General features: G+C 32.0%; 1 protein-coding gene across 1 annotated transcript; it reads right to left on the bottom strand.

Annotated features, from left to right (window-relative positions):
• Nucleotides 1–2667: 2667 nt before the first annotated feature.
• Nucleotides 2668–7783, bottom strand: LOC107788461 (GATA transcription factor 8). Its single transcript, XM_016610141.2, has 4 exons — nucleotides 7607–7783; nucleotides 6546–6643; nucleotides 4697–4956; nucleotides 2668–3792 (listed from the first exon to the last, which is right to left on the bottom strand). The coding sequence occupies exons 3-4, from the start codon at nucleotides 4916–4918 to the stop codon at nucleotides 2995–2997; spliced, it is 1020 nt and encodes a 339-aa protein (XP_016465627.1). The 5' UTR covers nucleotides 4919–4956; nucleotides 6546–6643; nucleotides 7607–7783; the 3' UTR covers nucleotides 2668–2994.
• Between the last annotated feature and the right edge of the window lie 14604 nt (nucleotides 7784–22387).

Raw genomic sequence — 22387 nt, 5'->3', positions numbered from 1 at the left:
TAATAATAAAGCACAATCGAAATCGGATGGATAAATCTGAATCGTTGTCACAAAGTATTTGACATGCAAAATTCATTTATTTTACGCTATATTTCCTTTAAGGTTAAGCACATAAGACAATTTGTTTGACAAAAAGAATTATAATATGAGTGATCCAAAGTATACCAAAGGGTAAACTTAAGATATTACATATGTATAGTAAAGGGTATTATGTTCTCCTTTTGTTTCAATTTATACACATTGCTACACTCATAGATGCGTATGAGTCTCTCCTCTATGTTACTTTTTGCCTTCGTGAATTTAAACTTCATAATATGGCACTCAAAAAAAAGTTATAGTTGTCCTAGACTATACGAATAACTTAGAGACAGATTAGTGGATATTCATAGTTTAATTTACTCGCATATTGATTAACAAAATATTCTTAATCGTTTGTTTCGTGATTTCAGTTATTTTTCACAAATATTATTATTTATTCAAATAAGCACTTAAAAAGTTATCATACGTCAAAATAGAATGAACGCTCTCTTTTAGATGTATTTATAAACATCTCTTAGTATCATCAAGGGGGAGAAAAAAGATGAAATTCAACAAGTTAGCAATTGTAGATCAAGAAGAAGAAGTTTGTCTTTCTTTTCGTCACCTTGTTTGAGTTCTTCAATCAAGAAGGGGGTTATCATCATCATAAATATCGTCAAGATATTATTTTTCGTGGAAAACTCATTTCTCAATAAGAAGAGAGCCTTGGAGTAACGGTAAAATTATCTTCGTGTGATCCGTAAGTCACGAGTACAGCTCGAATTAGCCACTAATGCTTGCATCCTTTCTCAGACCTTGCGTAAATAGGGATACTTTGTGCACCGAATTACCTTTTCTTCAATCCTCAAGAAAAACCCATCTCACATAGTCCTCAAAAACTCATCAAACACAAGAAAAAAGAGGGGACTATATCACATTTTTCAAAGGTAAGATCAAGAATATAAGAAATAATAAAGGCAAAGGCAAAGGCAAGGCATTATGTTGGCTAATTAAAGCCTTAGAGATGCAGTGATCAAGGGTGGGGTGAAGTTATGTATGGCCAAGGATGGTCAATTGAACATTCTTACCCAAAAATAATATAATGTATAAAATAAAATATTACTTGTTATTGATTAAATACACTTTGAACACCATTGCATAGCCCATTGACAAAGGATATTCAAATTTTGAACACTTTTATTGAATTTTCTGACTTCACCACTGACAGTGATAACTCCTACCATGCAAAGACAGTGGTGAAGGCGTCCATTAGTTACATTCCAAAGGGGCGTATGTAGAAATTTTTGTGGTGTCGAAATTTTTAAAAGAACGGAAATAAATAACTTTAGTTATCATATTTCTAGACTAGAAATAACCATTAGACCATTGGTTTTGTTGAGTGTTAAGTTAGAAAAGGTCTGAGTTCAATTTTACTTAGAGCCTGTTCGGATTAGCTGATTATAAATAGCTGATAAGCTTGAAGTGCTGAAAAGTTTTTTAACTGTTGAAACTGATTTTTAAGATAAGCATTTACGTGTTTGGATACAAGTGATGAAACTGATAATAAACAGTTAATGTGTTTAATAAAAAAATATTGATAAGCTATTCTTTTGTTAAAATGACAAAAATACTCATAAACTTTTTTCAAAAGAATATAAATTAAAAAATTTCTTTGTAAAGAAAATAATTAACAACGAATATGGAATGAAGAAAAAGTCAAGAAATTTATTTTGGGAAAAGTATTTTGTGAATTAGAAAATATTATTAAGGATAAACTAGTAAAAGTGTTGGTCAAACTGAAAGTGCTTATAAGCTGAAAAACCATAAGTTGAGGGTGACCAACCTATGACTGATTTTAGCTTATAAGCACTTGACTTATAAGTAGTTTGAGTGTTTACCAAACGCGTAGTGCTTATAAGCTAGTTTGACCAGTTTATAAGTCAGTTTGACCAGCTTATAAGCTTAGCCAAACACCCTCTTAATCACAAATTTTAATCATAGAGGCTCTCTCAAATATTTGACCTCTTAGAGCAAAATCAAACACAACCAATATGCCAAGAGACACTCTGTGTCAAGTGGTGTCATTTTTTTCTACTTATTCGTTTTCTCACAGTATAAATACATATATTTAGTAAAATTTCCAGACGAAGCGGCGTCACGTGACACCGCTTCGTTGAAGGTGCATCCGCCCCTAACATTCCACAAGTCAAGTGAAAGAAAAAATGTGAAGTCACATTTTATCTATTGTAACAATAAAGTCACTAAAGTATTTTACACATTATAACGTGACAAAAATAGTTTTGTGATTTTGTAGTTATAACAAATAAAGTTATGTGACCATAAATTAATCCCAAGTAATTAGTAAATTTACAATTTAGTTGTACCAAGTGACTTTTTCGTCTACTAGACGGGTGTTTAATTCTTATTGTCTTTTTTTTTTTTTTTTGGTTAATCTCTTTACCTGATCCCAATATAATAGAAAAGATCATTTTAAAAAAAATTGCCATATCATGTTGTCTAATTTCACTATGTATTCTCAGATTATGATTAATTAATATGTATTCTCAGATTATTGATGTGAGGAAAAAGATTTAGAAGACATATTTCAAACCATTACTCATTCAAGAATATGCTAAAAACAAATTATAGTAACTGCAAAAAGAATTCCCATATTGTAAGGATGGGGAAAAAGAAATAGCAATAAGTCTAACAAAAAGATAACTAACACTGACTCCTAAATAACACTACAGCTGCCTAACCTGAAACTCCATTTCTATTTCTAACCCTTTTCTCCCTAGCTATCACCTAAAATATGGTCATCTATTTCTTCTCTATTTCCCCTATCCTCCTTACATATTTGTACAAAGAACCAATGAACAAAGCAATAATAAAAACAGTAAGCAAATTAAACTAAGAACTGATATGACAAGGCAGAGGAGATAAAAAGACTAGGAAAAACTATTATCTGCATTCTTGTTACTCAGGGTTGAAATCTGATTGCGCAGTTGAAGTACCACCTGTGGCATTGCTCTCGGGCGGGCCAGGGCTTAGGGGACGAGTTGAGTGTGGCGCAGCCTGCTTGTCGTGTGTATCCTCGGGGATGAGGTTGCTTCTCATTTCCAAGACCTTCTTGTGAGAGTTAGAGTGCAAGGATGGAACAAATGTGGGGGCTGCAGCAGGGCGGTACTCAGGGAAGAGTCGACCTTTCTTGTAGCGAACGCCACACGCGTTGCAGAGGGTTTTTGGTCCCATTGGACCTGCCCTCCATTGAGGCGTCTTTGTTATCTCACAATGCATGCATTTCCTAACTGTTTGTAGTGCCCGCTGGCAATTCTGATTCGTGTCAACTGGAGCTAGAGGAATGGAAAATTTGATTCTCTTTTTCTTCTTCATGTGAGACTCCCCGAAATTGTCAGATTCCAATGTATCTTCAGGCGCAACAAATTGCTGGTGAATCTCGGTAAAGGATGATGTTGGAGACATGAGTTGACTTACTGGCCATGGATTAAAAGTTGCAGGGCGAGGACGCTTGCTCCGAGCACGTTGTGTACCACGGTGGCATGGACTAAGAGGAGGAGTCGTTTTCCCCGCCCCTGAGCTTGATGAGCTGCTGCTGCTGCTCTCAAGCACAGAAACAGGACTTGAGGACAGGAATTTGCTATGAGATGGCTCCTTGTTGACAGGAAAATGTTCTTTCCCCATTGTCAATCCGCCACAAGAGAAGGAATCCTCCACAAATGTTGAAAGCCATTCGAGTTGAACTATATCCTCGTACTACAAATACAGAAGAGAAAACAGAAAATGATATCATTAGAGTTTCTATAAAGTATGCGATGAAACTGCATAAACATCACCAAATTAGAAGCTACAAGAGTAAAAAGACAACATACGAATTCATGTCTGATTATCCGTTTTAACGCCTAATCAAGATTAGGACACTAAACAGCACCTAATCGATACACCTAGTTTTCAATCATGACAAGATTTTCAACAGAACGTTAGTTCAAGTGACTTATTATTGCAAACTAGTACCTGCTCATTTATTATGATGGTCCCTCAGACACCCACCAACCTTTACAACATCCATGTGCAAGTGCCAATGGATTGAAGAGAAATTGACTGACTTTACCTACTATAAGGACACTCTTTTGAGCATTAAATAGGAAGACAAAGTATCATTTTGCAAATACCCATCAGAAGGTAAATACTCTCATAATAGAAGGTTTGAATTTGAAAGTGAAATTTGAACTAAAAACTTATTAACAAGTCGTTATCAGTAGAATGTGTGGACAAAATCGTCAGATTCTAAAAGCTCCAAATGATTGAACTGACTGCACTTGTAGCAAGATTTTGAACAGAAATTTTTTAAATCCAACCTACCATTACCATGCATTTAAGATAATTACGCATGGAACAATCAAGATAATTAGTTAAGACAAAAAGCATTTTAACAAAAAACTTATGCGCGCAAGCTGGCCTGAACACCACCTGGTAGTCAAATGCTCAAAAAAGGCAACCAATCACGTGACAAGACATTCGCATACAATAGGTCCCTTCAACAGTTGCTTAAATTTATGACGCACTAGTTTTAGATTTTGATTAATGTTGCTTAGTATTCAAATATCCGACAATCAAGATAGCAAATTTAAGAGAATCACAGTGAAGTTGCTGCACTCACAGGAACTAAGAGCTCGGCTGAGAAGTCGGAAGGTGAATTTCTGTGGCTGCTGAAGAAAAGTGGGCCGGAATCCGGCAAGGGGTCGTTGCAAATGCTTGGAAAATTCTTGCAATCAGTAGAGTCAAGGTCACCACACTCATTTTCTGGGGAAAATTCAACCAAATCATCAATATGGTCAAAGAAGCTAGCACAATCTATCTCATCCACTAAATTTGACGCCATGCTATATACTCTTTTTCCCTCTAAACTATAGCTGTTACCTGTAAAAAAAATAAAACAATACGATGAATAATGAATGCCTAGATAACAATTCATCATCTTCCAATTATCCTATACTTTATAGCAATGAAGGTGAAATTGGAATGCATATAAACATTATAGAGTAAGAAGATGAGCGGTACTCCCTCTGCTACATTCAGGGGCGGCCCAACCTCATCGGAGACCTAAAGCAAAATCTTAATAAGAGGCCTAAAGCAAAATCTTAATATATATATTATTTAATGAACATCGTTTTTAAAAAAATTAGACAAGTGAGTATGTAGAATTAAAAAAAATGAGAACTTAGTTTTATAAAATACAGAAAATTAAATGAATTTAACGTTGATTGCATCACAACTGAAATGGGAGAACCAGAAAACATAAGTGACTCCTTTTTTTTAGTAAGTCCCTTTCTATATTTGGTAACAATTCAACTTTAGATTATTTTTTTTTACCATCAATGAGATGATTTCTAGCCCAAAAACTTCTATGTTTTATTTAAGATTACAAGTTTCAAAAGCCTTCCTTTATTTCATAAAATCCATGTCCAGTCAAACACTTTCATATAAATTGGGGCGGAGAGAGTATAATTTATGTAAGGAAAATAAATAATAAGTTAGATTATTAGATATAGTTACGTGACCAACTAATGAATAGAGAAATATAATTAAGTAAAAAAGTAAAATAAGATTGACAGAAAACTATTTTAGTTATATTAATTAGAGGAAGAAATCGAGTTATTAAAAATTAATATGACAATAAAGAAATAAATTTATCAATAATAAAAGATAATTATATAAATAATATACTACTATATATAGAGAATACTAGTAATTTTGGGGCCCTTAAATTTTTGGGGCCTAAAGCAAGTGTTTCAGTTGCTTTATGGTTGGGCCGCCCCTGGCTACATTTTATGTGACACTCCTTTTTCGGTATGTTCCAAAAATTGACCTTTTTGATATTCAGAAACATTTTAAGTTAAACTTCTCATTTTATCCTTAATGACATAATTTTATAGAACAGTAATATTATGGCATATTTAAGACCACAATTTCCAAAAATACTTTTTTTCTTTAACATCACACCATCAAACACCTTCACATAAAACAGACCGAGAATTTACTAGCGCAAGCATGCAGCGATTATCCTTAATGACATGAATTTATACTCACCGGAATTTTAAGACATAAGTTCCAAAAATGTTTTTTTCTTAAACATTGCACCATCAAACACCTTCACATAAAATGAGACGGACCGAGTATTTTTTGGCGTAAGCATACGGTGAAGGATAGGGGCCACCATCAGCCCCAACATAGCTTCAAGCTGGAGCAATGTTGTCACAATGATGCTAGCCAGCACAAAGGGGAGCGTGGCCCATTTTAGCAGAAAAAGGTTGAAAATTCTTTTTGGATTCTTGTCACTTACATTTGGCAAATTAATTTACAGTTGGCCAAAAAAGGAAAATTAGAAAATAAAACAAATAAGCTGGTGTGAGAATGAACAAGCACACTAATGAAAATGAGGATGAACTGATAATACTTAAATAAATCGAAGAAAATTCAAAACTGCAAATACAAATTCAAAACCATACCTCTCAAGAAATGCAGGAAGTCACAGAGCCCTTAAAATGCAGAAAAGTTCTGAGTAATCAAAACTTCTTAAAAATTCACTCCACTAATGAACATTCCCCTGAAATATATCAAGAAAAAAATGTTAGGAACACATCAAAATAATGCAAATAGCAGAGTAAAAATTGAAACTTTATGCATAGAAGTCAAAGTTTGGCTCATTTCAAGCAAAACAAGTAAAAAAAAAAAAATAGTGAAGTTTTAGGAAAGGGTAACAGAAATACATAACATTGTTTTAGCTTCGCTCAATTTTAAAGATAAGCAGAAAAATACCTAAGAAAAACTCTGAAAGCACAAGAGGAAAGAAAAACAGTACCAGCAACTAAACAGGGGCCTCAAATATAAGTATCAAACTACAGAAAAGTACAAAGATAGCAATTGAACACCATTTGTCAAAAAATTATATAGTGTATATAAATAGCGACAAAGCCAAAAAATTTGACAAAAATTGTTCAAGGATGTTCAAAATTACTCTGTAACAACATACTCATCATATAACATTCATTCACTATAAAAGCTATATTTTTCTCAAAATCGATTTTTATATTATGTTATAATATATGTCACCGTGTATATATATATAAAAAGTAATGTATAATTTTCTATACAACATAGTATAATTTTCGGGCAAAATGTGTTCAACAAATTACGGGCCTATGTGGTTGAACACACTCCGCAAAATTCCTGATTTTGCCACTTCGAATAATACTGCAATATTAACTTTAATTTAAACCATATATTTGTGGGGGAAAATTCGTTCAAATTATTAATTTAAAATTCAATAACTTAAAAAGACTTACAATCTTAAACTCATAAACTTCAAATAAACAGAGTTTTAAAAGAAGCGGTAAAATTTTAGGAAAGGATAAGAGGGATACTCAATTTTACAAAAAAAACAGAACATTTCTGAGGAATGATAAACAGAACCAGCAATTCTAAACAGGGGATTCAAATAGAACAAACGAAAAAGGAAAAACAAGACTAAAACTATAGGCTATAGGTAGTGTGAATGAAAGAAGTGTACCTGAAGAGAAAAGAATTAAGAGAAGCGGAAAGGGTTTATGAGTAAGAAACTTATACGTAGAAATGAAAATGAAGAAAGCTAAAAAAGGGAAGAAGAGAAAAGGAAGATGCTGAGTAGGTGAGGCTCTTATTCATTGCTAGCTGTACCTTTTTACCAATCTCAGCTCAGCTGACCACCGTCGTCATCTTTGATAGCCGGTTTGTGTAAAATTTCATAAAAGTATCAAAATATAAAAATTACGTCGAAAAGTCAAGACGAGTAATGTATAAATATACATCAAAATAAAAAAAATTATTTAGCAATATAAAATAATTTTCCGGCAAAGGCGTGTCATTTGACACCCTTCGTTCAATGTGGCTTCACCTGTTTCGCCAAACTTCTCAAAAAGTCAAAAGTATTTTTTTTAAAAAAATTAATTTTTTTTCAACCTAAAGTGTTTGGCCAATCTTTTTTGGAAAAAAAAAAAATACTTTTGGGAAGAAGCACGAGCACTTTTTTGAAAAGTAAAAAAAGATAATTTCTTCCCAAAAAAGAAAAACAGTTTTGACTTTTATTTTTAACAAAAATATTCTTAACAAAATAACCTTACTTATTTTAAACCTAATACTTTTATATTAATATATAAGTATTTTTTCTTATTTTTAGGATAACTCTCTAATATATAGTGACTTTAGATGTGAATACTTTTATATTTGTTGAATAATTTTTAATATAGTTAAATCATATTATAAGAATTAAAGTATTTTTTAATTTTATTTTCATATTTTACTAAAATAAAATAAAAAGATTTAATTACTGTCTTTAATAATAAATTTTTGAGATTATTTATTTACTTATAATATTAATTATTAAGTAAATATATTCATATTTTTATTCGTAATTTGGTACTTAAAAGTATTTTTTGAAAAGTTTGACCAACACAAATTATTGTTTAATTTATACCTCAGTTTATAATGAATTTCACCATTATAAAATAAATAGTTTAAGTTATATATACTTCAGTTTATAAAAATTTATATAGGCATGAATTTTGAAGAAAAATATATATTATTAGCCGTTTTCAAAAATAATAGCCGACCGAAAAAATTTATATATATATATATAAATACTTATATATATATATTAGATGCATATAATATAAATATTTAATATACTTTATGGCTAGTGATTACAATTAATTTGACTTCCAATTTTGATTTAATTGCGGAACCTTAACGTTAGTGTTCGCCCGTAATTATTGCCGGTTTTGGAAAAGCTAAAGCGCGTCAATTGCTAACGGCCGTTATTTTTGACATTTGAGATGCTTTCAGTTTGTTCTTTTAATTGTCGAATTTGACTTCCGTATCCTATGAGCAAGTGAAACTCACTGACTAATGATATCATTACACACAGATTGATTGACGTCGTATGTACCAATTAGGAAGGCGAGTGTTGTGGAAACGTTTCCTATCGCGTGGAGATTTTGGAGCAAAAATCGAACAAGGTAAAAAGTATAACTGTCGTTACTAAATGACAAAAGGATGTACGGTAAACGGCAACAGATTTACTAAACTTGTCTTTAAATTATTGCGCAAAATAAAAATCACTTTAAACAAATCAGATTAGTTCTAAATAAAATAACTTCAATGATTGGCTATGTGTATATACACTTGCATTTATACTTGGCAATTCATTTTTCAGAAGCATATTCAGAATTTAAATTTAAACAGTTTAATAAAATTATAAGTTAATAGTTTCTTGTAGAGCCGCCTCTGTCAATATTAACTACTAGTGTTTCTTTATTAAAAGGGAATAAGAAATGGGCTTCTTTTTCATTTTTATTTTTACTTGCACTTTTAATATAACTTGGATTGTACTCTTTGAATATCTTCCTTCCAAAATACTGTCCCCTTTAATTTTAATAAGTTTAAACAACAATATAATAATTTAGGTAGATCTCTATATTTCAATTTTAGTCCGATGGTTACAAATTAATCAGTTGAAGCAACCCACAATTTTCCTAAAATATATTAGGTAACAAATGTTTTTGGAGTGATGTGTAGAGAGAGCAGTTTGTCATAAGTGGAAAGCGCCTATACGCAATGGCTTAAGACGTTATTTCTATTTTCTCGCTCGAGCACTCTTGTGCCGAAGATGAACAGGGATAGGCGATCTGCCAAAACTGTGGGATGTAAAAATACATCGGTAGGGAGCGCTCCACCTGCGCGAGCGGTGATGGACGAAGCAGAAGCGAGAATATCAACTTTAATAACACAAACATTAGTGAGAGTTTGATGCCTGAAAATCTAAGGGCAGGCGGGGTAAAAAAAATTAATTTGCCTCTTTTATTTAGTGTTCATTGTCGAATCAGATGCTTAACCCCGCCCTCAACTATGGGGATTCATTATGCAAAGATACGTCGTTTGATTGAGTGCTAAAATTATTCAATTATTCATTAATAATTAATCATGGGCAAAGTAAAATTTCTCAACGACCAAAAAATAATAAAAGAAACAACCAACACTTAACTATGAAAGATTTGATTATTTTCAGTGAAAGTGGAAGAAAAGTTCTTTTAACAAGAAATTGCTCAAACAAATTAAAATATAAGTATCATATTGATTAGTTAAACAAAGTCTTTTATATAAGAAAAACTAAAACCAAATTAATGATTGTCACTTCCTTCACTTCGAAGATAAACAATTAAGTAGTTGTGTCAGTCACATAAGTTTAAGAATCTACACTAGTTTGCACTATCTGCAAATGCACATGACATTTTTTTTTTTTTTTTGTCTTTCTTAATTCATGCAGATCTAGTAAAAGATAAAAAATAACGAAAATTGAAAATTCATACAGGTGAATAGGTGATATTAACTAGAAGATCAATATTTACCAAAAAGACTCTTCGTATATTAGAGATGTAATTATTAAAATACAGTATTAGAGAACTCGTAGGGGTCGTTTGGTATGATTGATAAGCAAAAATTATCATGGTACAAAAATTTAGTATCGTCTTATCTCTTGTTTGATTACTAATATTGGGATAAAGTTATCTCATGATTAAAAATAGTACCGAAATAATTTATACTTGCAGATGGTGAAATAGTAATCTCAGGATAAATAACTAAAATTGACAATCTCAGGATTAATATAACATATCAAATGGTCAATAAGAATTAATATCATGATAACTAATCACATCATAACTAATTCCAGTATAACTAATCCTATTATAACTTGTTTTCAAACCAAAGGACCCCTTAGTGTTATAAATAATCCTTAAGTACAACGTATAAAAATATTATGAATGCTAACAGAGCACTATAATATTGAAAATTCATAGAACAAATTTCGACTAATTTGGGATTGACATGTAATAATTATTATATTAATTGTTTTGTTGTTAAAAGCTTTCAACAAATGTAATTAGAAATCCTTAGACTGAGAAGAAGAAAAAAATGTCAATAGAAAACAATACTATATGAGGTCATGCTATCATAAAACAAGGGTGACCCTTCCATAAAGTAAAACAAATGCTTTAGGACCCACATTTATGGGAGTCCCATTTTTTGTTACACCTAATAGGTTATGTATAAGTTTAAAAAAAATATTTTGTGAAGTGAAAAAGTTTGATTTTTTTCTTTTACAAATATAGAGAAGAAGTATTTGCAACTGCTACGATTTCTGCCAAGAAAATTGCACTTGAAATGAATATCGAACCCGAATTTCGTAAGAAACGTGTGATATATAGGAAGTAACAATTTGATGAGAATGTTGATAATAAAATCTAAAAATCTTGCGAAGAATCCTTTGGAGTTGATTATTTTATATATATTAGACAAGGCTATTTTTTTTACTTCAAAATAGATTTGAACAATTCGAAGGATATGAAAATATTTTTGGTTTTCTATTTAGCGGTAAAAATTAAGATCACTAGATGATGAAAATTTTAAAAAATATTGCCTTAATCTTGAATGTTCCTTAAAGTATAATAATCAATTCGGTATTGATGGTTTAGATTTATTTTTGGAATTAAAAGCATTAAGGAAAATAGAACAATTAGAAGATAACAGTTTGATTGATATACTCCGTTAGATTCTCTTCCAATGCCTATATTGCTTATGGAATAATGTTAATAACTCTTGTTACTGTCACTTCACGAAATAAGTTTTTAAAATTAAAATTGATAAAATCTTACCTAAGATCAACAATGTTTCAAAAAAGGTTAAGTAGATTAGTTATATTGTTAATTAAGAAAGACATATTAGGAGTTATTGATTATAAAAAAATTATTAATAACTTTGTATCTTAGAAACGATAGAAAAATAGACTTCAAATAAATAAATAAATTTCTTTAATTTTTTTTAAGGCACCTCATAAAATTTGGCTTTATGTCACAAAACTCGTCGGCCGCCCTTTTCAGAAAATTGGGGTAGCTGCACATGGGAATGTACATGCAAATCTAGAAATAGATCACTTACATTAGACTTCACATTACATGCATCAAATCAACGTTCCCTTAGAAAATGTCTAATAAACAAACTATAAAGAGGTTTCTTTGCCTAATTTCGAATCAAAGCTCCATTACAGTAAGTTGTATTGCTCGAACTCTTCAAAAATATTTTTCGATGCATATTAGAATTCTCCTAAAGTAATATATTTTTAGAGGACCTAGCATGAGTGCAGTAGCATTTTAGAGAATTCTCTCAACACAGATGATAAGAACCGTACCACTAGACCCTTTTCTTATTCTTAGACACGTTCCAAACAGAAATCATCTACCTTAATTTACGTGACAGTGTTCGAGTGATCTGTTGTCTAAAAAGGAACATCAAAATTTTAGAACTTGAAGCTTTAAAATATGTCTAAAAAACATATCATTAAAGATAAAATAAAAAATTGAAATTAAATTATTTTTAGATATAAAATTTTACCTCTTTTAAAAATGGACAAATAAGAAAACAATACTACATAAAATGGAACAAAATAGTATTATATCATCTGTTTCAATTTACGTGAACTTATTTACTTTTTAATCTGTGCACAAAAGAATAACTTTTTATATTTTTGGAAATAATTTACCTTTATGCAATAATTTATAGCCCAGCAAAATATACGTGCCTAATTTTACACCACAAATTTAAAAGTCTTATATTTTTTCTTAAAATTCATGCTCAATCAAATAGGTTCACATAAATTAAAAAATGAGGGGAGTTATATTTTCTAGATGTTACCACTACTCTAAGTAAATCTTTTAGTTGTTACAATGATAGTTTGTATATTGTTGTCCCCTAACTTTCTCCTAACTCCCTTGAAGTTGGACCTATTGTTAATTTATTATCATATTTTCTCTAAACCAATATAGGCTTTTAGGTCAAATTCTTCTACTCTAGTTTATAACTGCATCACCAGATATGGTGCAGTGTATGAGACTATTCTTTCCTTAATCAGAGGTCTCAAGTTCGAGTCTTGGGTATGAAAAAATTCTTGATAGGGAGCGCTTCCTCCCGAATGGGGCCCTATGCGTCGCTAATCCGGATATAATCGGGCTCTAATGCGGATACCGAACAACGGGTGAGAAACCAAAAAAAAAGTTTATAACTGCACCCTCCATGTGTATACATTATATAAAAAATTAATTCAACAGGTCATATAAATTATCATTAATTTAGGTATTCGATACCTACTACCTAATCTCATGTGAGTAGTTAAAACTTAAAAAGAGTTAAATATAAGAACTAGTTGAGGTAAAGTTAAATAGAAGTATTGACATAATTGCAATAATATGTTTGAATTGTTGTTTTTGAAGTCGCTACAACATAAAAAAAATATCTCATTCATTTCGCTAAATTTTATAAGAATTGGAAAATGGACTTTTATTACAGTAATAAAAACCAAATTTAAACGTCAACTATAAGATTTTTCTCAACATTTTCCTTCAAAAATTGAACCAAAATCAAAATTTCATAATTTTGGTCGTGCCTATGTGTGGTTGTCACGTAAATAAAAAAGGAAAAAAATAAAAGTTGAACTGGAGGTCACGTGCAGAGAGCGTGCGAGCAAGTACGAACCCATGTTCTTTTTAAGATGGGCCCACAAGCACGTTAGACACGTGGCAGCAGAGAAGTGGAGCCCACGAGAAAGACGAATCCAACGTGGTGATGCCAGCTTGGCAATTGCCCAAGATCAGGTCACGTGACTTTGTTTAGGGATTTGAGCCTCAATTTTGTTTTCTTTTTGTTTTTTAAAAAAAGCAGTACGTAGCTTGATTCAGACGAAAGTTTTTTCCATTTAAAATACTTTATTTAGTTGTTAAGATCTTGTCAAGAGACATGATTATATATAATTATTTTAGTGTCGGTTTGAAAATCACATTGTAATTATGCAATCTAGTAATTACATAATATATAATTACAAAGTCACATTATTTGTTTTAACATAATTATAATATAATTACCGACATGTTTGATTGCATAATTATCTATCTATATTATTATAAAAGTACGAATATTAAAAAATTAAATGTTGAACGAAGAAAATATTCTTATAAAATTGACCGACAGTTATACCCTTCGTAAACTAAAATTTCCTTTAAAGAAACAAATTACATGTTGGATAAACTTGAAATATTAAAAAAAAGTTAAACTATCTGGACGTTGAGTTCCGCTAAAAAAGTAGAATTCTCTATTTAAGTATACTTGGTTTATGTTACAAATTTAAGTTAGTCAATGACTCTTCCTTCTCATTTTAATAAGATAATCTGATCTCACAAAAATTATTATTTTCAATTATAAGAAATAAACCGGTTCAAAGCAAAATAAAAGTAAGACAAGAAGAACTTTCCCTAAACCAATGGCATCTTCCCTGTTAGGATCGGGAATTCGGGTAGTGCGAAATTTAGCCAAACAACGGTATAATGACAATAACAAAGACAATGGAAGATGATAATAACGGTAATTAAAGAATATAAAGAAGACACAAATTTAACGTGGTTCGGTCAAGATGACCTACGTCCACAAGCGGAGAGGAGCAATTTCACTATACCAACAAGAGTACAAAAGAGAGTACAAAATTAGAGAAAATACTCTAATTAGTCTCAAATACCCCAAGAGAATAACCTCACAAGATCACTCCAAAGAAAGGGTTCACACAAGTGTTTCCCAACACTCACTCTCTTACAAAATACTCTATAATGAAATAAAGGAGGAGAAAGAAAGACAAGAGTGAAAAGCTCTTGAATTTGTGTATTTGCAAATGAGGAGAAACTCCTCTATTTATAGCAAGAAATCCTTGGCCTAATAATGGATATTATGTCATGGCAAATGTCATGATCCACAAATTTGTTATAATGGATATTATGTCATGGCAAATGTCATGAACCACAAATTTGTTATAATGGATATTATGTCATGGCAAATGTCATGAAAATTTGGCCATATTACAAATCTCCACCTTGGCCTAATTTCGGCTTATAGTAAATTTGCTCCACCTTCTCCGCAAAAACCCCAATGGGCAAAATCATTCTTCATAAATGCCAATCAAGTTCAGGCAAATCTTGAACTTGGATACTAGAAGAGGTTTTGTGAACATGTCAGTAGGATTGTCTCTAGTGTTGATCTTCTAAACAGAGACTTTTCTTTTAGCAATGGTTTCTCGGATGAAATGATACTTTATATCAATGTGCTTCGTCCTCTCATGATACATTTGATCTTTAGTCAAGTGAATGGTACATTGACTATCACAAAAAATGATAATACCACCTTGGTGTAAACTGAGTTCCGCAAATAGACCCTTCAACCATAAAGCTTCTTTGATCGCCTCGGTCACTGCCATATATTCTGCTTCGGTAGTAGATAAAGCTACTACATGTTGTAATGTAGCTTTCCAACTAATAGCGCAACCCCTGATGCAAAATACATAGCCTGTCCGTGATCTTCTTTTGTCAAGATCACCTGCATAATCTGAGTCTACAAAACCAACCAAAGTGTTAGTATTTCTCCCAAACTCCAAACATGTGTTTGAAGTACCTCGCAAGTATCTGAGAATCCATTTCACAGCATGTCAATGTGCTTTACCAGGGCAAGCCATATACCGGCTTACCACGCTCACTGCTTATGAAATGTCTGGACGTGTACAAACCATTGCATACATAATACTGCCGACTGCACTGGAATAAGGAACCTATGCCATGTACCTTTCTTCTTCCTCTGACTGCGGGAACTGAGCAGCTGATAACTTAAAATGAGCAGCAAGAGGGGTACTAACTGGTTTAGTATCTTTCATGCCAAACCTCTCCAAGACTTTCTCTAAATACTTCTTCTAGGTCAGAAATAGCATGTTGGCTTTTCGATCTCTTTTGATCTCCATGCCAAGGATTTTCTTAGCTGCTCCCAAATCTTTCATCTCAAATTCACTTTTCAGCTGACTTTTCAAATTATGAATTTATGTTAAATCCTTAGCAGCAATGAGCATGTCATCAACATATAATAATAGGTACACAAATGAACTATTATTTAACTTCCGGAAGTAAACACAACTATCATACATGCTCCTCGAATAACCATGACCCAACATAAAGGAATCAAACCTTTTATACCATTGCCTTGGAGACTGCTTTAATCCGTATAAGGATTTCTTTAACAAGCAAACATGATTTTCTTTTCCTTCAATTTCAAATCCTTCGGGTTGATGCATGTATATTTGTTCCTCAAGTTCGCCATGTAAGAAAGTTGTCTTAACATCAAGTTGTTCTAATTCCAAATCATACATGGCAACGAAGGCAAGCAAGACACGAATAGAGCTATGCTTAACAACAGGTGAGAAAATATCATTAAAATCAACTCCTTGTACCTGACTATAGCCCTTTGCAACTAATCGTGCCTTATACCTCGCATCTTCAACCCCTGGAATGCCATCCTTTTTCTTGAAGACCCATTTGCAACCAACAATTCTTTTTCCTGATGGCATCTTCATAAGAGACCAAGTACCATTCTTGTGGAGAGACTCAATTTCTTTTTTCTGATGGCAGCTTCACAAGAGACCAAGTACCATTCTTGTGGAGAGACTCAATTTCTTCATTCATTGCAATCAGCCACTTGGCTGAGTCAGCACCAGAAATTGCTTCTGAATATTTTGATGGTTCTCCAATTTCTTCAGTTTCCTGTGCAACTAAAAAAGCAAATGCAACATAATCTCCAAACCTTAATGGTTGTTTACCTTCTCTTCTTGGTCTATGTTTGGCTATAGAATACTCCTCTTCTTCTGGTTCAACTTCAGGAGTCTCAACTTCAGGAATTTCAGCTTCTGTCTCAACTTCAGGAGTTTCAACTGTATTTTGCTCCAAAGTTGATGAGCTTGGCTCAGAAGGAATGCCAATCTCAATCTCCACCTGGTTCTGTGTACTCTTTCCTTTATCTGTATTACAAGAACTAGAAGACTCTTTTCTAGAATGTAACATAGAGGATTCATCAAAGGTTACATCTCTGCTAATTATAAATTTTAGTGTCGTGGGATCAGGATACCATAGTCGGTATCCTTTCACCCTAGATGCATACCCAAGGAAAATGCACTTTTTAGCCCTTGGCTCTAATTTTCTATCATTTACATGCATGTATGCAGGGCAACCAAATATATTTAAATCATAATAATTAGCAGGAGTACCTAACCACATTTTCTCTGGAGTCTTAAAGTTCAAAGGTGCAGAAGGAGCTCGGTTGACAATATAACAAGCTGTAGAGATAGCTTCTGCCCAAAAGGCGTTTGTCAACCCAGCATTTGAAATCATGCAATGAGCCCTTTCCAAAAGAGTTCTATTCATCCTTTATGCCACACCATTTTGCTGAGGTGCCATTCTCACAGTACGATGTCGAGCAATTCCTTCATTCTTGCAAAATTCGTTGAATTCATCATTACAAAATTCCAAGCCATTATCTGTTCTAAGCCGCTTAACCTGTTTTCCTGTTTGCTTCTCAATCAAAACTTTCTATTGTTTGAAATTTAAGAAAACATCACTTTTATTTTTCAGGAAATAAACCCAAACTTTTCTTGAATAATCATCAATGAAAGTTAGCATATACCTAGCACCACCTTTTGATGGGGTACGTGAAGGACCCCAAAGATCTGAATGAATGTAATCCAAAGTACCTTTTGTTCTATGAATCGCTGGAGATTTGAAGCTGACTCTTTTCTGCTTTCCGAACATACAATGTTCACAGAACTCCATATTTTCGGTACTTTGGCCATATAAGAGACCTCTTTTACTAAGGATGGAAAGACATTTTTCACTCATATGCCCCAATCGCATATGCCACAATTTGGTGATGTCAGAATCTGATTTATCTGATATTGAAACTGCAGCAGCACCTGTAACAGTAGATCCCAAAAGAGTATACAACGTACCAGATCTGCGTGCTTTCATGATCACAAGAGTACCATAAAAAATTTTCAGAACTCCACCTTCACCTGTGTACTTGCACCCAAGAGATTCTAGAGTGTCCAAAGAGATGAGATTTTTCTTCAAGTCAGGAACATGTCTAACATCGGTAAGAGTTCTCACCACACCATCGTGCATTTTGATTCGGACTGTACCTTTTCCAATAACTTTGCAGGCAGCATTGTTGCCCATCAAGACAACTCCACCTCCAATAGATTCATATGTGGTAAATAAATCCCGACTGGGACACATATGATAAGAACAACCCGAATCTAAAATCCACTCATTGTTAGATTTGAAACTATTATTAGTTGCTAAAAAAATAGTTCCCTTAGTCTCATCAGCAGCTACACTTGCTTCGGCAGTGTCAATATTTTTGTGCTCATTTTTCTTTTCTGTATGCTTTTCTTTGTTTTTCAATTTAAAGCATTCCGAAATAATATGACCTTTCTTATGACAATATTTGCACATGACATTTCTGTATTTGGATTTTGACCTTGATTTAGGTTTCTCACTACTTGAATCTTTCTTATTGGATCTACCTCTTATGAATAAGCCTTCCCCTTGGTTCCCACTACTTTCCCCAGTAATATCTCTATCTATTTGTTCTTTTGATTTCAAAATAGATTTGATATCTTTATAAGAGATATTATCCTTTCCATAAAACATAGTATCTCTTATATGTTTAAACGACTGGGATAAGGAAACAAGCAATAACACAGCTTGATCCTCATCTTTGATTTCAGCATCTATGTTACTTAAATCCATAAGAAGAGAATCAAAAGTATCAAGATGAGTAAGTATAGAGGTACCTTCAGCCATACGAAAAGTGTAGAGTTTTTGCTTTAGGTAAAGTATGTTTTCTACTGTTCTTTCATATATAGGGTTTTAAGCTTTTCCCATATGCCTTTGGCTGAGCTTTCTGTTGCAACTTCACGCAAAACCTCATTTGAAAGATTTAAAATAATACCTGCTTTTGCCTTTTTGTCTATGACGGCAAACTCCTCGTCCGTCATTTTATCCGGCATCTTCTCCTTTCCTTGCAGTGCCAAAGCTAAGCCATCCTGAATTAGGATAGCTTCCATCTTTAATTGCCACATTCCAAAGTTTGCACTTCGGTCAAATTTCTCAACATAAGACTTTGTTAGAGTCATTTTGGCCGGTTAGATCTGGCTTTGATACCAATTTGTTAGGATCGGGAACCCGGGTAGTATGAAATTTAGCCAAACAACGGTATAATGACAATAACAAAGATAATGGAAGGTGATAATAACGGCAATTAAAGAATATAAAGAAGACACAAATTTAACGTGGTTCGGTCAAGGTGACCTACGTCCACAAGCGGAGAGGAGCAATTTCACTATACCAACAAGAGTACAAAATTAGAGTAAATACTCTAATTAATCCCAAATACCCCAAGAGAATAACCTCACAAGATCACTCCAAAGAAAGGGTTCACACAAGTGTTTTCCAATACTCACTCTCTTACAAAATACTCTATAATGAAATAAAGGAGGAGAAAGAAAGACAAGAGTGAAAAGCTCTTGAATTAGTGTGTTTGCAAATGAGGAAAAACTCCTCTATTTATAGCAAGAAATCCTTGGCCTAATAATGGATATTATGTCATGGCAAATGTCATGATCCACAAATTTGTTATAATGGATATTATGTCATGACAAATGTCATGAAAATTTGGCCATATTACATTCCCAAAGCAAGAAAAATTTGATTCCAATTTGGAAGACAACTTAGGCTATTGGCTATCGAACTAGAGTTCCAAAATCCAAACAAATAATGCTTTTAGATTTTGGTTCTTATTGCTAATTCTTTATTCTATGATGCCCAAATATCAAGTCTAGCTCAAATTCGTTTCTTTTAAAAAAAAAAACAATCACGAAAAAAGCAGAGCTAATTAAATTTATAAAGACGAACTTCTATCCTATCTCGCATGGAAGATGGATAACCAAGAAAATCTAGGCATAAAACATCTATGAAAAAAATTGATTGGAACTTGCAGTTGTACTTATTTTATTTTTCTTTTAATACCGTTTGGAATACTACTCTAATACATAAGTTAAGATAGATTGCTATTTATTTGCATAATTTTAATGTTTCAATAATCAGTATTTTATTTTTTGTATAATTACTGTTATGTTAAGTGATCATATGACTATGTTATTTACATGATAATCTTATGTGTTTAAATTTCTAACTTTTATGAATATTTAATTGGTTAAAATTCAATGAAATAATTTGGTGAAATCAATATAATTGTTGTTTTGGTTTCACCTAATCTTCTACATCTTTTACTGTAGAAAGAAAAATGATGCTGATCAAATATAATATTTATTGGAGGTTTTTTGCATTGTCCTAAAAAATATAATATCCCATTCTTTTTATTAGTGACTTTTACTTTGCTATGCGAAGAGAATTACAAGAAAAATGAAATACTATATTTTCAGGAACTGATTATTAAACTTCGCATATATTTAGATACAATTAGTTTTAGAATACTATGCAATTGAAAATTTATTACTACTTTTTGAACGTGCTTGGTAATAGTAGATTGAAAACATTCGTGCATCACACGAACGTAGAAACTAGTTTATTATAAAAACACGAATGTTTCGTGCTAAATGTTGAGTGACTAAAATATTTTTAAAATATTAATCGACTTTTATACCCTTAACTATTTATATTAATTTTGATAGGAATTTATAATGGAAGGACACAACTAGAAATAGACACGTTAGACACGTTAGGATGAAGAGTTGTAGTAGAATAGGGACTTAATAGTGGAAGAAGTAGAGTTATGAATGAATAAGAAAAAGTAAATCCTAAAACTAAATATTCTAAACTTTCCTCTAGCTAAATGTGGAACAAATACTTTAGAATTGAAGGAAGCTAGTTCAATTGTGTATAGTCAGATATTTTCAGAGTATTACAATAAAAATAATTAGTTTACAAAATTGAAGAAAACTTTTTAGTTTTCGTTTGAATTCCAAGACGTGAAAAACAAAGGTTCGACTAATTTTATTTTCTTAAAACATTTTGAGTTTGTTATCCGAAACTAACAACGCATTGTTATTCAAAAGAATTTTTGTATATTTTTTATTGTATATTATTACAAATCCAACATACTTAAACAGTTTTGTCTTTGATTTTATAGTTTTAGAAATTTAATTTTGACCCACTTTTTCAAGTTCCGGACATTAATACTTTTTTATTTTTTATTAATAAGATAGCTATATTAATAATTATAAGCTAGCATAACTGTAGATCAAAGGAACGACTATAGGATCACATTTACAAATGCACGATCAATACTAAATCACATTGGACTGAAAGAAATTGAAATCTATTGGGATTAGGCTTAAATTATTTTTCATATAAATTATTTCACATTGAATAAAATCGTAATACATTAGGACAATCATATTTAATATTTTGAAGTAAACTAGCTAAACATTAAATTCTTTAAACTGAAGCTCTAATTCATACTAATTTCACAAAATATTGTTGAACAATGGTGAATTATCTACTAACTGACTCAAACTAATTTGCACTAAGGATTTATAAATCTGGTGAACTTTCTCTCATAAAGTTTGAATAAGATGTATACTATCGTAATTACTTTATTAAAAAAACTCAATTTTAGGTTTGATAGTTGACTGCAAACGAACGTGTGTTGGATGATCAGCCGCTGAAGATGCTGGTGTTACGACTCTTCACTTGACTCGAAAGATCATTCTAGTTCCATATAAATTACAAAGCAATGGCCAATTACGCTTTGAATTGATATATTAATTTACTAACGACGATAGTTAATTAGATACATCAATTAGTTCATTATATGTAATGATCTAAATGATACTATTAGAATATATATATATATACATGTATCGGTAGAAAATTAGTGACTTGCGAAAAGGAAGATTGACAAGAGTGGGTTGTTCTAGTGGTGAGCACCCTCCACTTCCAACCAAAAGGTTGTGAGTTCGAGTCACCCCAAGAGCAAGGTGGGAGTTCTTGGAGAGAGGGAGCCGAGGGTCTATCGAAAACAGCCTCTCTATCCCAAGGTAGGGGTATGTGTGTATATATATATATATATATATATATATATATTAAAATTTTAATATCTTTTGTACAAATTATGTGATACTTGACTTAAGATATTCGTGCAAAGCACGATCATAGAGACTAGTAATTAGATAAGTAGCTATTTTGTATTCTAAAATAAAAAGTAAAGATTTTTTTCCGGGTGAACATGTAAGTAAGTTTTACGACAAATATATGTATATATAAGACATGAAAATGAGTGTTTATTTTAAAAATACATATTTTTATGTAAAATATATTAAAGAATTATA

The sequence above is a fragment of the Nicotiana tabacum genome, chromosome 23 (genome assembly GCF_000715075.1).
Source record: "Nicotiana tabacum cultivar K326 chromosome 23, ASM71507v2, whole genome shotgun sequence".
In the NCBI taxonomy this organism is placed as follows: Eukaryota; Viridiplantae; Streptophyta; class Magnoliopsida; order Solanales; family Solanaceae; genus Nicotiana; species Nicotiana tabacum.
Note: the sequence above shows the minus strand (reverse complement) of the source record. Positions and strands in the feature narration are given on the sequence as shown.